General features: G+C 40.4%; 1 protein-coding gene across 1 annotated transcript; it reads left to right on the plus strand.

The window, feature by feature from the left end:
- The first annotated feature begins 2,293 nt into the window (after positions 1-2,293).
- Positions 2,294-3,567, plus strand: LOC107060451 (uncharacterized). The gene is made up of 3 exons (XM_015308410.1): positions 2,294-2,404; positions 2,495-2,627; positions 2,936-3,567. Exons 1-3 carry the CDS (start codon positions 2,294-2,296, stop codon positions 3,565-3,567), a joined length of 876 nt encoding a protein of 291 aa, XP_015163896.1.
- Positions 3,568-15,793: the final 12,226 nt, after the last annotated feature.

Below are 15,793 nucleotides of genomic sequence, written 5' to 3' on the forward strand. Positions count from 1 at the left end.
ATCAGGATATTAGAGGAGCGATAAAGTTTCTCACTCAGTTGGTAGCTGCTCAGGCACAGAGACAGAGTGTAGAGGTACCTAATGCTACTCAGAGAGAGGTATCCAGATCTAGGATTCAGGATTTCCTTCGTATGAATCAACCAATATTTACAGGCTCCAGCTTAACGGAGGACCCTTAACAATTTATTGACGAGACTCATAGAATCTGTAAGGTGATGTGAGTAGCAAAGACATATGCTGTTGAACTAGCTTCTTATCAGTTGAAAGATGTTGCTATTGCCTGGTATTAGATGTGGGAAGCTTCGAGGGGCCAAAATGCTCCCCTAGCGATCTGGGAAGAATTTTCAAAGGCTTTCATGAATCATTTTATGCCATTAGAGCTCAGAGAGGCAATGGTGGATGAATTTCTAAATTTAAAGCAGCGTTATCTTAGTGTCAGAGAGTATAGCTTGTGGTTTACGCAATTATCTAGGTTTGCTCTGGAGTTGGTTAATACCCAGACATCAAGGATTCATCGCTTTGAAGGTGTCCTCGCGGATCGCTTGAAAGACATTCTCTCGGTTGCTGCCCTAAATAGGGATATGGATATTAGCAGTTAGAGAAGGATCAACATAATCATGAAGTAGAGAGGGAGAGAGACCAAAGTAAGAGGGCGAGGATGGCGGGCCAGTATCAGGGAGGCGATAGAGCTTCCACCAGCAGAGGACCATCTAGGCAGACTCGGTCAACAACATGCTCCACATATAGTACTCCAGCCTGATTTTTGAGACTTCGACGTGAGCAGGGCCAGACTTCGAGGGTACCATACCTTCGACCTCAAAGAGGTACTAATCGGGGATTACCACCCCGACCTGCATGCAGACAGTGTGGCCGAGCACATGGAAGGGAGTGTCGACGTGGTTCAAATACATATTATTGGTGTGGAGTAGAAGGTCATTTGGTAAGAGATTGCCCGCAACTCAGAGATAGAAATAAGGGTGAGAGATCACAGTCTACAGGGTCAGAAGCAACCTCTTCATCATCAATACCTCCCACTTTCTGTAGTCCTCAAGCACCATCAAATAGAGGATCTGGTAGAGGCAGATGGACTAGTTTAAGTGCCAGCCCAAACCGTATGTATGGACTAGCCGGTCGACATGATTCAGAGGCATCTCCAAACGTGGTCACAGGTACCTTCTCTATTTTCTCATGGGATGTATATGCCTTGATAGACCCAGGAGCTACACTGTCATATATTACTTCATTTGTTGCTAAAGAGTTTGAAATACAGCCAGAGTTTTTATGTGAACTATTTGTAGTATCGACTCCAATATGAGAATCTATCATAGCTAGGCGGGTCTATCATGAATGTGTAATGATAATATGTGGCCGAGATACGTGAGCCAATCTGATTGAGATAGAAATGATTGACTTTGATGGTATCATGGCCATTAGATTAGTTGTCCTCTTGTTATGCCACTGTTGATTCCCGAGATAAGGTTGCCCAATTTCATTTTCCAGGAGAGTCATTCCTAGAGTGGAAGGGTAATGCTATGATGCCCAGAGGAGAGTTTATTTATTTTCTTAAGGCACACAATCTTACTGCAAAGGGGTGTTTACATCACCTAGTTCGAGTAAGAGACCTTGAGGCTGAGAAACATATGTCGACTCTTCAGTCCGTACCAGTGGTGATTCCTGATGTGTTTCCTGAGGAACTTCCAGGATTACCCCCCCCCCCCATTAGAGAAATTGACTTTGGTATTGACGTGGATCCTGATACTCGGCCAATATCATTTCCACCTTATAGAATGGCACCTGCAGAGTTAAAGGAATTAAAAGAATAGTTGAAAGACTTGCTTGATAAGGGCGTAATAAAGATGGTACATTGCGAATGTGTATAGATTATAGGCAGCTGAATAAAGTGACAATAAAGAATAAGTATCCTCTCCCTTGAATAAATGATTTGTTTGATCAGTTACAAGGAGCTAGATGTTTTTCAAAAATTGATTTAAGGTCCGGTTATCACCAGCTGAGGATTCATGATGTAGACATTCCCAAGTCAGCTTTTCGAACAAGCTATGGGCACTTTGAGTTCTGTGTTATGTCATTTGGGCTGACGAATGCCCTAGTAGCCTTCATGGATATGAAGAATAGAATTTTCAAGCCCTTTCTTGATATGTACGTGATTGTATTTATAGATGATATCTTGGTGTATTGATGGGATGAAATAGAGCATGCAAATCATTTGAGGTCAGTGCTACAGACACTCAGAGAACATCAATTATATGCTAAATTTTCTAAGTGCAAATTTTGAATGAGTTCAGTAGCTTTTTCAGGCCATGTGGTTTCCGGAGAAGGCATTAGGGTGGAGTTTCAGAAGATAGAAGTTGTGAAGAATTGGCCCCGACCTACCACTCCTACTGAGGTACGAATTTTTTTGGGGTTAGCCATCTATTATAGGAGATTTGTGGAGGGTTTTTCCTCTATTTCTGCTCCATTGACTAAAATGAAGCAGAAAACGGCTAGGTTCCAATGGTCAGACATTTGTGAAAGAAACTTTCAGGAGTTAAAAGATAGATTGACGACATCGCCAGTACTAGCACTACCAGAAGGCACAGAAGGATATGTGGTGTATTGTGATGCTTCAGGTGTGGGCTTAGGTTGTATCCTGATTCATCATTAGGTTTTATCCTGATGCAACATGGGAAGGTTATAGCATATGCCTCTCGGCAGTTGAAGAAGCACAAATAGAATTATCCCACTCATGACTTAGAACTTGCAGTTGTGGTATTTGCACTTAAAATATGGTGACACTACTTGTATGGAGTACATGTTGATATTTTTACTGATCATAAGAGCCTTCAATAATTATTTAAGCAGAAAGATTTTATCCTTAGGCAGAGGAGGTGGCTAGAATTGTTGAAGGACTACGACATTGATATTCTCTACCATCCAGGTAAAGGTAACATTGTAGCAGATGCTCTCAGGCGATTATCTATGGATAGCTTGGCATATTTGTCAGCTACTCAGCGTGAAGTGGCCAGAGATGTCCATAAATTAGCCAACCTAGGTGTTCGACTTATGGATTCTGAGGATGGGAGCATTGTGGTATTGAATACGGTTGAGTCTTCATTGGTGGCATTGGTAAAAGAGAGGCAATATTCTGATCCCATATTGCTTAAGTATAAAGAGGGAATTTGGAAGCATCCGGTTACACCATTTGAGCTAGCTGGTGATGGCACCTTGCGATGCAGAGGTAGATTATGTGTTCCTGATGTTGATGGGCTGAGACAAAAAATTATGGATGAGGCACATTGCTCCTGTTATTCAGTTCATCCTGGTTCTACGAAGATGTATCATGACCTGAAAGAGGTATACTGGTGGAATGATATGAAGAAAGATATTGTGGAGTATGTAGCAAAATGGTCCAACTGCCAGCAAGTAAAAGCAGAGCACCAAAGACCCGGAGGCCTAGCTCAGACCATAAGTATTTCGGTATGGAAATGGGAAGCCATTTATATGGACTTCGTCACAAGTTTGCCTTCCTCTTTTCATAAACATGTCTCTATATGGGTAATAATTGATTGACTGACAAAATCAGCCCACATTTTACCTAGTAAGTCCACCAGCACAGGTGAAGACTCTGTCAAGTTATATATAAGACAGATTGTACGCCTGTACGGGACCCCGTGTCCATTATTTTAGATAGAGGTGCCCAATTTACAGCTCATTTTTGGAGATCATTTCAAATAAGCTTGGCCACATAGGTGAATCTTAGCACTGCATTTCATCTACAAACAGACGGTCTAGCCAAGCGCACTATTCAAACTCTCGAAGACATGTTGAGAGCATGTGTGCTAGACTTTAAAGGCAATTAGGATGATCATTTTCCCCTAATAGAATTTGCCTATAATAACAGTCATCAAACAAGTATTGGTATGGCTCCATTTGAAGCTCTATATGGGAGGCGATGCACATCCCCTATTGGTTGGTTTGAAGTAGGCGAGGCACAAATACTAGGACAAGATCTAGTAAACCAAGTCGTTAAGAAGGTTAAGTTAATACAAGAGCGGTTAAAGACTGCACAGAGTCGACAAAAGTCATATACGGATGTGCGGTGTAGGGATCTAGAGTTTCAGATTGGTGATTTTGTATTTTTGAACGTGTCACCTATGAGAGGTGTTCTGCGATTTGGAAAGAAAGGTAAGTTGAGTCCTAGGTATATTGGGCCTTATAAAATTATACGCAGAATTGGCCAGGTAGCTTATGAGGTAGAGTTACCTCATGAGTTAGCTATAGTGCACCCAGTCTTCCATGTGTCTATGCTACGCAAATGTTTAGGAGAACCTTACCATGTCATCCAAACAGAAGCTATTGAACCTACACAAGACCTATCATTTGAGGAAGTCCCGGTGGCTATACTAGACCGACAAGTTAGGAAGTTAAGGAGTAGAGACATAGCTTCAGTCAAAGTACTTTGGAGGAACCAGAACATAGAAGAGGCTTCCTCGGAAGCAGAAAAGGACATGCAAGCTAAATATACATACCTATTCCAAGGGCAACCAGAAGATTCTTACACTATGTGTCTCTTTCATATACTTATTGACCTATGCAATATTTACCATTGTATTCTGATTTCGCATGATATGTTTAGGTACGTGATATATGTTTATGATATCAGTCTTTCATGGAAGTGGCTTCTAGATGTAAAGTATAAGGTAAACTTCAATATTTGTGTTACCTTTGTGCGAGTATAATGCCAAGTCGAGCCTTGTTTATGACCATTGATTATTGTAATTTTCGTGACGCTCTGTGAATATTATGTATATGTACTTTGGCTAACTGACAGCTTCCTCATAGTACTAATTACAAAGGAAACTCTGTCAAAATATTTTTTGGAAATTCTAAAAGTTAGCCAAATTTCAAGGCCTTATGTTGGATAAAATAAGGTGGAGATTAAGTAGGTGATCTTACGAGTGTCCTGGATAGTTATAAATTCTATTAAGCTACAAGTGACATTCGAGGGCGAATGATCCTAAGTGGGGGAGAATATAGCATCTTGGAATCTGAAGTAAGTTTACTACTAAGTAAATATCTAACCCTAAAGCCAAAAAGGGTTATATGGAGCTCTATATACCAAATTAAGGATGTTGAGTGTGCTATAAAATTTTGGTATTTACGAAATTACGTCGGAAGTGTTACAAATAATATTTGGAAAGGATAATGAAGCGTTACTCGCTACCAAGTCAAATGAAGAACCGGTTGTATTTACATAACATCTTGTGCTTTTGTTAAAATGGTTAAATGGATATATATATATATATATATGTATATATTTGTCTGCTGCCAGCTAAAGAAATGTCAAGTGAGCATTTCTTATCCTTAAGGTAGCATCTTATCAAAAAAGAAAATATAATTCCCAATTAAGGTTTAATTGGCTATTTTATAAGTCAAAACGCATCAGTTATATTGAATGGTTTCTTAGCACTTTGTTTTCATTAAGAAAGATTATTATAAATATAGACATGGGTAAATTAATTGCTCTCTATTTGGTTCTTTCAAAAATGCAAATTTAAATACCTTTGAGTCACTTATGTGAAGCAATGGACAGTGGGTCCTTGCAATTAATTTCAGCCACTAACCTTTATTGGGTAATAGGATAAATATTGATATATTTAATTAGTACTTCAACCCTTATCATGTTAAAAAGGCTGGTTTGATAAGGTTAATAATAATAAAATAAAAAAAAATCAAAGAGGCAACCTCCTAAAGAAAGAAATATATGGAACCTGATGAACTTTATTCGGAGGAAGGAAATTAACTATTTTTTACTCTAGACCTTACGAAGCACGAGAAATTTGGGAGATTTTGTTGAGAAAATCTGATTCTTGCCAAACCCAAAAGAATTAAGAGTTCTAGTATTCAACAACAAAAATTGTGAAAATCTCCCTAGTGTTAAGTCCAGATTGACTTGGTTCAGTCGATTTGGTCTCCGGGAACTACCATTAGCCTAAGAAGCAACAAGGTATGTGAAGCTAAACTCCTTTTGCCTTTGAGGCATCATCTGTGTCACGTGATTCTTATATAAAGGTCAAATTAGTTCACTTAAAACACGAAAGTAAAACCTTCATATTGGTTACTTACTTGATTAGCTGAACGACCGTTCGCATAAATTCTATGTTATAGATCTTATAACATTATTCGATAAAAGATAGTGAGGGGCGGGTATTCATAGTTTCTACTTGACAGATTCGCGCAATGATTATGTGCACATGATTGAAACCAAACCACTATAGTGAGCTTGAATATTGTGGCGTACCGCCCTTGTGGCATCATTTGTATTTGGAGTCGGCCGGAAATCTCATATACTAGTTCCCCCTGATTCAAGCCAATACATGGCACATATGGCCTGCGGGCAGACCCTCATAGTGAGCCCACGATGGGTGCACCTCGTACCAGACCGTGATTGTAACATATCCATACAAACATTGCGATTAACTTTTAGGAAACTCATGGCATATAGTTCATGTGAGTTGCCTTGATCTGCCATCACGTGAACATTTGTAATAAAAATATTTAAAGTACTCCACCTGGGAAAACTATGGGTATCATGATATATTTATCATTGCTTGAGATATTATATTATGAGTCAATTAAGTCAGCGCGTAGGGTACTGTTGTATATCTTATGTTTACTCCTAATATACTCTTAGTTCTATCTATTTAATATCTGATTCATATGAGCTTTCCTATCTATCGATCTATAATTCTGTTTTCTCTTCCTGCCAGTACATGTTTCATATGTACTGACGACCCTGTTTATGGGGTGCTACATTTCCTTGTAAATGCAGGATCAGGTTCTCAAGGGAAGCGGACATCCACGTTAGGTTCTCCTGTTGACTTCAGTTGATGTTTTCGTGAGCTCCATCTCTATCCGGAGCCAGCTTGTATCTAGTACTTTTGATGATATGCACAAATTTCTAGTTGTATACGCCGAGGTCTGTCTCGGCAAGTTATTAGCAATTTGATGTTGCACATCTTTTAGAGGCTTCTTGGGCATCTTAATGTATCAGGTTGTATAGTTTTGCTCAGATAATTTTGTGGGTTATATATATATATATATCATGTGTGGTTATTCCACCCGATTATTAGTTTTCAACTTCATACATATCATAGCTTATTTGTAGATCAAGTATCCATACAGTTCATGTCTGCCCCCCCTTTCGGGGCGTGCCATCACTCTCACTACAATTGACATCAGACTATTAGATAGCATCAACTAAATCTCTCTTGTTTAATCATTTTCTCATTCATTACCTCCTTGGTCTAGCAAGTAGGAACGAGGCAAGTTCTAACGTGTCCACCCGTTAAAAAGACTTCTAAATGAAAGAATTAGCAATACATGCATAAACAATATTCCATAATTACTTAATTTTTATTCATACTTTGCTAATTGCTCTTGGTTCCCACAACCCTAGTTGTAGATTAGCTTCTAATGTTTGATAGTTCAAAATTAAAAATTAAGGGTTCAAGGGGAGTACCACATCTCTATTGGCTTGAGACATCAGGGCTTGAGCCAACACTTGGAATGCCGACCTAAACTCCACATTTGTTACATTCTCATTCAATGGGTCAATCGGAGCTTGAGGAGGAGCTTCGGGAGAACCTGGAGATGAAACTCTTTATCAACATTGTCTCCCTCCATCCTGCGAGCATTATCCCTTCTAGTAGTCATATCCTGAAAACCGTCAGGTATGGATTACGAGAAAGACTTATAAAGTTAAACTTCATAGTTGGACTTGGCCATTTAGTTTCCTAAACATCTAATAGTCTCTCATTCATAAATGTGGTGCGCTTCACACTTATGAACAAGACTCTACTAGACGTGGTTTGAGATATCCTAGAACCATTCTCAACCTTCTGCTCTGATACCAAGTTTGTCACGACCCAGGGGTATCCCCTAGATGTATCAAGGAGCATAAGACACTTAAAGCCCTCATACATGCCACTTAGCATATCATAACATAAAGAAATATAAATGAGCGAGAATTTAAAACTTTTCAATACAATCAATGTCTTTTATAAAATGAGCGGAAGTCTAACATAATTGTCTCAAACCATCTAACATAATAGAATAGATATTTTCGGACGCAGCCCATACAATACTAAAAGTCATAAAATAAAAGTATAAAAGAAAGTGGTGATCACATCCTCGAAAACAATGAGGAATCACCAAAACATCACTTCTTTGATCAACAACAAAGCTAGCCACGAGTGTGAGAATCAATGTCGCCAGATCCTACATTTGATAAGAATGTACAGAAGAGTATGTGTTAGTACAATCAAGTACTACATATGATGGCTAACATAAACAACGTAATCCTAAGCATTAGTCAACATAGGGCATAAGGTATAAATAAAATCAAGTCATAATAAGCATCATAATTAAAGAGGAATACTTCGTTAAGTAACCTCACTTACCCTTAGCCAAGACATAGGTCATCCGCCTCCAGTCAAGCGTACATCATGGAAAGCATATCTAGCAACACTCCAAGCAAATCAACTTCATAACATAATAATATTACTCATACTTACTTTTAAAGACATGGGGATTCATGATAAGTCCACAAATTGGACTCATTTAGGACTTTATTTTGATAAGAATAGTGTCCTCGAATGCTTATTTTGTCTAAATATCTGATGAAAACTCTTAAGTTTCATGTATTTGAAGTTTTAGTGAAAGCATGGACACTTAGGAGTAAAGAGGAACAAAAAGGCTGAAAAGAACGACGAAGCTGAAGCCCGAGCATCGCCAAGCACACTTGGCGATTTCCCGAAGGTATTTACTATGCCCTTTGTTCCAGTACGAGAGGCTCTGAAGGAGAAGGATCAAAAAGGCGCTGAAAGGAGCAGTCGGCACTTCGCCGAATAGTTCCGTGAAGCAGTACTATACCGCCCAATGGTCCAGAACGTCAAGCCTAGCCTAGTCACTATTATCTTACAAATTTCTTGTCAAAACCATGTACCCAACTATTTATTTCAACTTGTATTGCGGTCACACCCCAAGAATATTTCCCCATACTTGATTTTCGTATTAATTTTTGTTTCTTTTACTACTTGTAACAAAACCCCAAATCGATATTTAACAGTTTCGTGTCACCCCCTTTATTTACTATGTTTTTGTTCGTTAACTTCTTTAGCTACGACTAGTTAGAGCTAAATTTTATTTTTCTATCAATTCTCAAAACCAATGCCTTGGGACACGACCCCAACCTTTAGTTGGGGTGCTATGCTATCGATGATCGTAGATACTCATACCGTAGCTTAGTGTCGTTGGTCACGATAAGCATCAAAATGGCGCCACTGCCGGGGAGTGTTGTTATTTGAGAATTTCTTTTATTTAATAGAATTTTTTTTCTTCTTAGTTGTAGTTCACTAACTTTTCTTTTAGTTTTGTTTTTCGTTTAGTGTTCCACTTAGATGAACATGGCTGAGCAGAGTAGTGGCAAGTTGGTGGAAATGATCCAAGAAGTCCAAAAGGACCTCACGCTGACCGCACTGGCATCTCAGCTAAACGAACTGGCCACCAAACTCTCAGAGGTGGAAGTCCAATACAACAACAAGGGGAGGTATATACCTCCTCATGAGCGGAGGAAGTCTAGAAATGGGAGAGAAAATCATGTTGAGGATACAATTCAAATCATTCTCCAAAAGGTCACCAATCAGGCTCGGGTGTTGGAAGAAATGACAGAGAATATTGAAGTTTTGCATCAAATGATTGGATCCCATTCTAGATCAATCCAGCTAATCAGGTCACTCCTGAGTTTTGCAGTGCCTCATCTCCACCCAAATGATATATTGGGGTCACCTAGTGACACTGGGGAAAACCCCAATAAAGGAGAGTGAGACAAGGCTTACGTCATGCCATGACGTAAAATAAGGCGCTTCTTGGGAGGCAACCCAGGGTCTTACTGCTTTTAATTATTCTTTTCGAATAATGGTGTGCTAATTTTGTCGGATAAAATGAGGAAGGTGTTGAGAAGTGCAAGTAGGCGAGCCAAGGACCCAGTGGGCGAGTCGCCGAATCTATCGGCGACTCCGACTTAACCCGCCCTTGGGACCCCAAAATAAGAGATGTCCTGTAAAACTCAGCGAGGTAAGTATGCGTTCAGCATGTTGTCGATTTTATCGGCAATAAGACTAACGTCGCCGAATGACAGAGATTTGAACGGTTATGTAAAGGCAGAAGGTCAAAATGTTTGAAGCTCTCACTTTTCCCTCTTCTTAAACTCCGCAAAATCACACCAAAGGTACTTATTCTTAGATTTTTACCTTTCCATTAGTATTTCAATTGGTATATAGTGCTTGGGGTTGGATCTCTTAGCTGCCTAGAGTTCCAAAAAAGCAATTTGATCGGCATTAAAGGGTTAGCCCATAAAACCCCGAACCTATCTTAAAATTTTTTTGCTCTCTTTTGCAGCTGTAGTATCAGGATGACGTGTGTTGGGCCTCTCTGATAGAAATAAGTTGATATGCTTTGAGTAATTCTAGCTTAATTGCCTGAAATATTTTAATAGTCGAATGCCTTGTTGTTTATGCTTTAATTTGATTGAGTTTGTATTGGGTGTTGCTTGATTATCGTTATATTGGTGGGGTAAAACCTAAATGGCCAACATTTGTGCTAAACAATGAAAAATGCTCAACAAAAGAATGGGTGACGATATTCTTAAAGGTGATCGTAGTTAAATGGCTAAAATTTGGCAGGTCCGGAAGAAGTCTGAGTATTTCAGAATGATGGGAAGTATGGGTCTTATGTGAATTTCGTGTCTACATGTTTTAATTTCGTTTTCAGTGCTTGTATGGTCGATTCTAAGAAGTAGGTTGAAAAATAGGCATGGTGAATCATTCGGCGAGCTGGGTCGTGCTCACCAAACGATTCGGCGGTGTGCCTACTATTTTATATCGCTTTTCATTCATGTCCACAGTGCTGAGAGATCTGTAACTTTCGGCGGACACATCCGTGGTCGTAGAAGGTAGTCAGCGACTCACCATTAGGACTTCAGACCGTCTTTCGCATGCCCCTCTCTACCCTCTGTCACTGTATCTTTTAGGGGACTACGTCGTCATTGCCCAATGTAGTCGGCGTCTCACCAAATAGAATTTTTCATCGCTTATTTGCCTAGATTTAAAGCTAATGCCTTCGGCGAGTTTGACCCAGCTCGCTAAAGAGATTTGGCGATTCGCCGACTGATCGGCGAACCTTTCTGCTTCAGATTTTCTGTGTTTTAGTGTGATTGTTCTTCTGGCTAATCACAAACTTTTGCAGATATGGTACGCATCAACCTAAACGCACCACCTCAGAAAAAGGCAACGAGAATTACAATCAATGAAGGAGAATCATGTCCTTAACAGAAGAAAAAAAAACAAGATTTCTCACTAGGAGATAAAGGCTAACGAAAAAAGCACATCGTGAGGAAGGACACAAATGTTGAACCAGCTGTTTATGAGCTGAATGATGAGCAACCTTTGATAAATCGAAGGGAGGAACTTAGGGCTATAAATCATCCCATAGCCATTGGAACCCCTTCCGCTGCCACTCCCCCAACCATTGAATCATTGCCGACTCCAGCACCACCTTCAGGGGCTCCTGCACTCCCTGTTGCTCCACCTCTACCCAGGTTGCTGAACAGACTAAAAGGCGATGGTTTATGAACGATTCTAGAAGAAAAAAATATTATATATGGAGGGTTTGGAAGGTAAGAATGCTGAGGTGCTTGACACACTCAGGTATCATGAGTTCGAGTAGTTCACTAGACCACAAGGCTCTTACATCCCTTCCTAGGTTCAGGAATTCTACCTAGCTTATGGGGAGTCGGTCCTGAAAAATAAGAAAAAGGCTAGTGAGTTCCGATCGGTGAAGTCGGTTATTGTCAGAGGCAAGGAAGTGGAGTGTCACAGCAAGCATATTAATAATGTATTAGGTCGACTGCTACACTCGGTACTGCTCTACTAGGGTTTGCCTACTGCTCAGTCCCTGGATAACTTGAAGGGTTGGCTAGCTCTGATGATCTCTAACGCCACCCCTAGGTGGATGGATATAGGAGTTCATATTGAGAAGAGGGACATGAATATTGCCTCCCGGTACTGGTTTGGTTTCATCAGCAGCACTATCATGCCATCCTAGAACTAGTCCATTCTGAGGTATCCTAAGGCTGCTTGCCTTGGGTATATTATGGCCAGGAGGCAGATAGATTTGGGGCTACTGGTTTCACAGGAGCTGGCCATTAGAGCCAACCAAACGCAGACGTCTTTGCCCTTTCCTGTTCAGGTCACCGAATTAAGTCGGCATGCTGGAGTACCTCGAGATCCCGCCAGTGATATAGAGGTCACTCCGTCTTCCTCCACTGATATCCGGCGTATAGAGGCCAAATTTACACGAGAGGAGGATGACAGGAAACCAGCAGCCCTAACAGATAATTCTCCAAAGGTTAATATTGACTTATTATCAGCATAAACACCTTCGGCCACCACGGCCTCTGAACCCTCAGGTATACCCTCTCCTTCATCTTCTTCCTCACAGGCTCCACGTGCTTCCTCATCCTCCCAGCCCTCCAGAATCACTTAGGCCATGATCCTGAAGATGGGGCAGTTAGCCTATTCAGCTGATGTGAGAGCCACCAGACTGGAAAGGTCTGTTCCAAAGATGATTGACAGGGCCATACTAGCAGCACTTACTTCCATTTAGACTTCTATTGATGCCTTGACAGTGAGAGTTATGGCTTGTGAGAGCAGACAGCGGGAAACCTCTGAGGTGACAGCCCTAAAAGCCGAGATTGCAAGTTTGCGGAAGGACGTAGATAACCTTAATTCTACCGACTTCACTTCACTCTTAGAGAGAGCAGATGATAAGGATGTTCCTGAGACCATCAGAGATATGCAAAAGGATGGTGCAGCACAGGTAGAGTCGAATGCAGAAACCGACGAGGAGTCGATAGCAGCACAAGTTGAGAAGATAAGAGTGAGCCAAAATGCGAGCATATTCAGAGATCTGCCAGATCTAGTAGAGACAGTTACGTCCAAAGCAGCCCCTAGTGGATCTGGCACTGCCTTCCCATCTGAGACTACTCCGGGCACTGATGTCTCAACAGATAGAGATACTGCATAGCTAGGACCTTTCTCTACCCTCCTCTCTACCTTGCTTACATCTAATTTTGGATTTTGTATTATTTGCATTTGAGGACAAAGGCTTTTATAGGTGGTGGGGTGAGGCTCACCTTTTGTGTGCTAGTTGATACTTGTATTTTGGCGTACAATTGGGTTGTCTGTTTATAATTGTTTTAAATACTGCTTTTCCTGTGGATGTTTGAGCTTGGCTCCATTTACTTTTAATTGCAAAATGATTTTGACCCTTCCGAAAAAATTTAAGCACATTTTTTCCACCCTCGTGAGTTGAATGTGGCTGTTCTTTTACAAAATTTAAGTCTCGATTTCGATCAATACCGATGACTTGAATAGTGCTCTCAATTGAATGAACATGAATGTATGGCTACAGTGAGGCCAAATGAAGTTGCATAGACAATATGTGAACTCTTTGCATCTCATTGTGACTAGTCATTTATCGAATTGATTCTCCTGTTATGACCGTTGCACACTAGCGAAAGTGTGTAGTCTTGCTTCACTTTAGTGTCGATGCCTTATGTGATTAGCTTGCTTTGAACCATGCATGAATAAACCTAGAATTTGTCACGTTAGTCTGATTGATTTAGAAATGTGTCCTCTTGATATGATCTTAGGCAGCTTTAAAGACTGTGAGACAAATTTGACATATACCTCTTTTGTGGCCTACCCGTGAGTGTGTGAAACTCTTTTGAACACCCTTTGAGTTTTACCTTTCTTTGGAAGAACCTTGATGAAACCTAGACTCACTTGACCCACTACCTATAACCCTCTTAATTTGTGGTTTAGTGAATAGCCAACTTAGGCCAAAAGCCTAAGTTGGGGGGTGTGGTGAAAAGGAAAAGGAGAAGTCAAAAAGTGCAAGAAAAGTCCCCCTTAACCTATGGTGTTGCAGAACAGTGGAAACCCCTTCAATTAAAACAAATGTGGAATAAGGTACGAAGGAAATCGGGTTTACCAAGCAATCCTATGAAGATGAATAAATAGGTGACTTAGAAGCATTAGAAAAGAATTGATAAAGGAGGAGAAGGGAATGCCTTGAGAACACCACATCCCACGAGGAAAGAGTCATTGAGCCTAAATGACCATACCTTTGCACTCACCCCCATTACAAGCCTTAGAAAGACCTTTTTGATATTGAGTACGCCGAATCAAAAGTCGATTGGAAAATAAGGGCAAACCTATGGGTGAAAACATGCATTGTGTTCCTCTTTTTTAGTGTGAGCGATGTATCTGATTCCTGATCTTGAATTGATTAACCTCTGTGTGTGAATATGGAATCATTATTCATATGAGGGAATTTAGATACTTTTTGTCGAGCTTGAACTCGCACAAGTAGCAAGTATTGCGAGCATGAGAATCTCTGGTAATGGTGTGTCACAACTTGAATCTTTGAGTGCACAGTTTATCTTTTCATAAGTAATTTGAATCTTGTTGTGTATGTACATGATTGAGTCTTGTGCAGCACTGTTTGAGACACCCTTTTTGAACGGCTGAACTTGAGTTTGCTTGAGGACAAGCAAAAGTCTAAGTTGAGGGTGTTGATGAGTCCACAAATTGGACTCATTTAGGGCTTTATTTTGATAAGAATAGTTTTCTCGAATGCTTATTTTGTCTAAATATATGATGAAAACTCTTAAGTTTCAGGTATTTGAAGTTTTAGTGAAAGCATGGACACTTAGGCGCAAAAATGAACAAAAAGGCTGAAAAGAACGACGAAGTTGAAGCTCGAGCATCGCCAAGCACACTTGGCAATTCACCGAAGGGATTTACTCCGCCCTTTGTTCCAGTACGCGAAGCCCTGAAGGAGAAGGATAAAAAAAGGCAATGAAAAGAGCAATCGGTGCTTCGCCGAATAGTTCCGCGAAGCAATACTATACCGCCCAATGGTCCAGAACGTGAAGGTGCTGAAGGTAAGCACGAAACGGCGATGAGACAGACGAAGGGCAGATAGCCAAAGTCATTCGGTGACATCGACTAACTTCGCCGAAAGATCCGCCAGCACTATTTTCTGAAGTCTATAAATACTGAAATTATTATTATTTTTAAGTGGTGGAACTTTTATTTTTAATTTCGATAATAGAATAGTACATTTTAGATATTTTCTCTCAAGTTTGGAGAGGGTTTTTGGGAACTTGAAGAAAGGAGTTCATCTTCCCCAAGTTGGAAGTAGGTCTTCTCTATTCTTCTTCCTTTGCTTAAATTAAGGTTTAATTTCTTATACCCATTTGATTTTACTATCATTTTGGGTGTATTTTTGTTCTTTCTTGATGTGTGGCTAAAAACCCCCATTCCTGGGGTGTGATTTAGCAAATATGCGATGATATTATTGTTTGGTCTTGCTTGCTGATAGGTTAGATGTAGTTTAATGGTGATTTCATCTAGTGGTTGTGTTTAATCTAAAGGGTTTGTAGTTGCAAATACAAAGTCACTCATGTATTTTCGACTTGCCTGAGAGGGAGGTCACGAAACCAAGACCACTAGACTGATGACCTAAGGAGTAGGTCGACATGAGGTTCAGCCGGAGAGGGTGAGCCCTAGTCCCATATCCTAACACTCAACTTGATAAAGTGAGTGGGGTAAGGCGTAGGCTGGTCTTCATGCGGCAAATGGGTGTCCGAGAGGAACGCATTCGAAAC

The sequence above is a fragment of the Solanum tuberosum genome, unplaced genomic scaffold, assembly GCF_000226075.1.
Source record: "Solanum tuberosum cultivar DM 1-3 516 R44 unplaced genomic scaffold, SolTub_3.0 scf00084, whole genome shotgun sequence".
Classification (NCBI taxonomy): domain Eukaryota; kingdom Viridiplantae; phylum Streptophyta; class Magnoliopsida; order Solanales; family Solanaceae; genus Solanum; species Solanum tuberosum.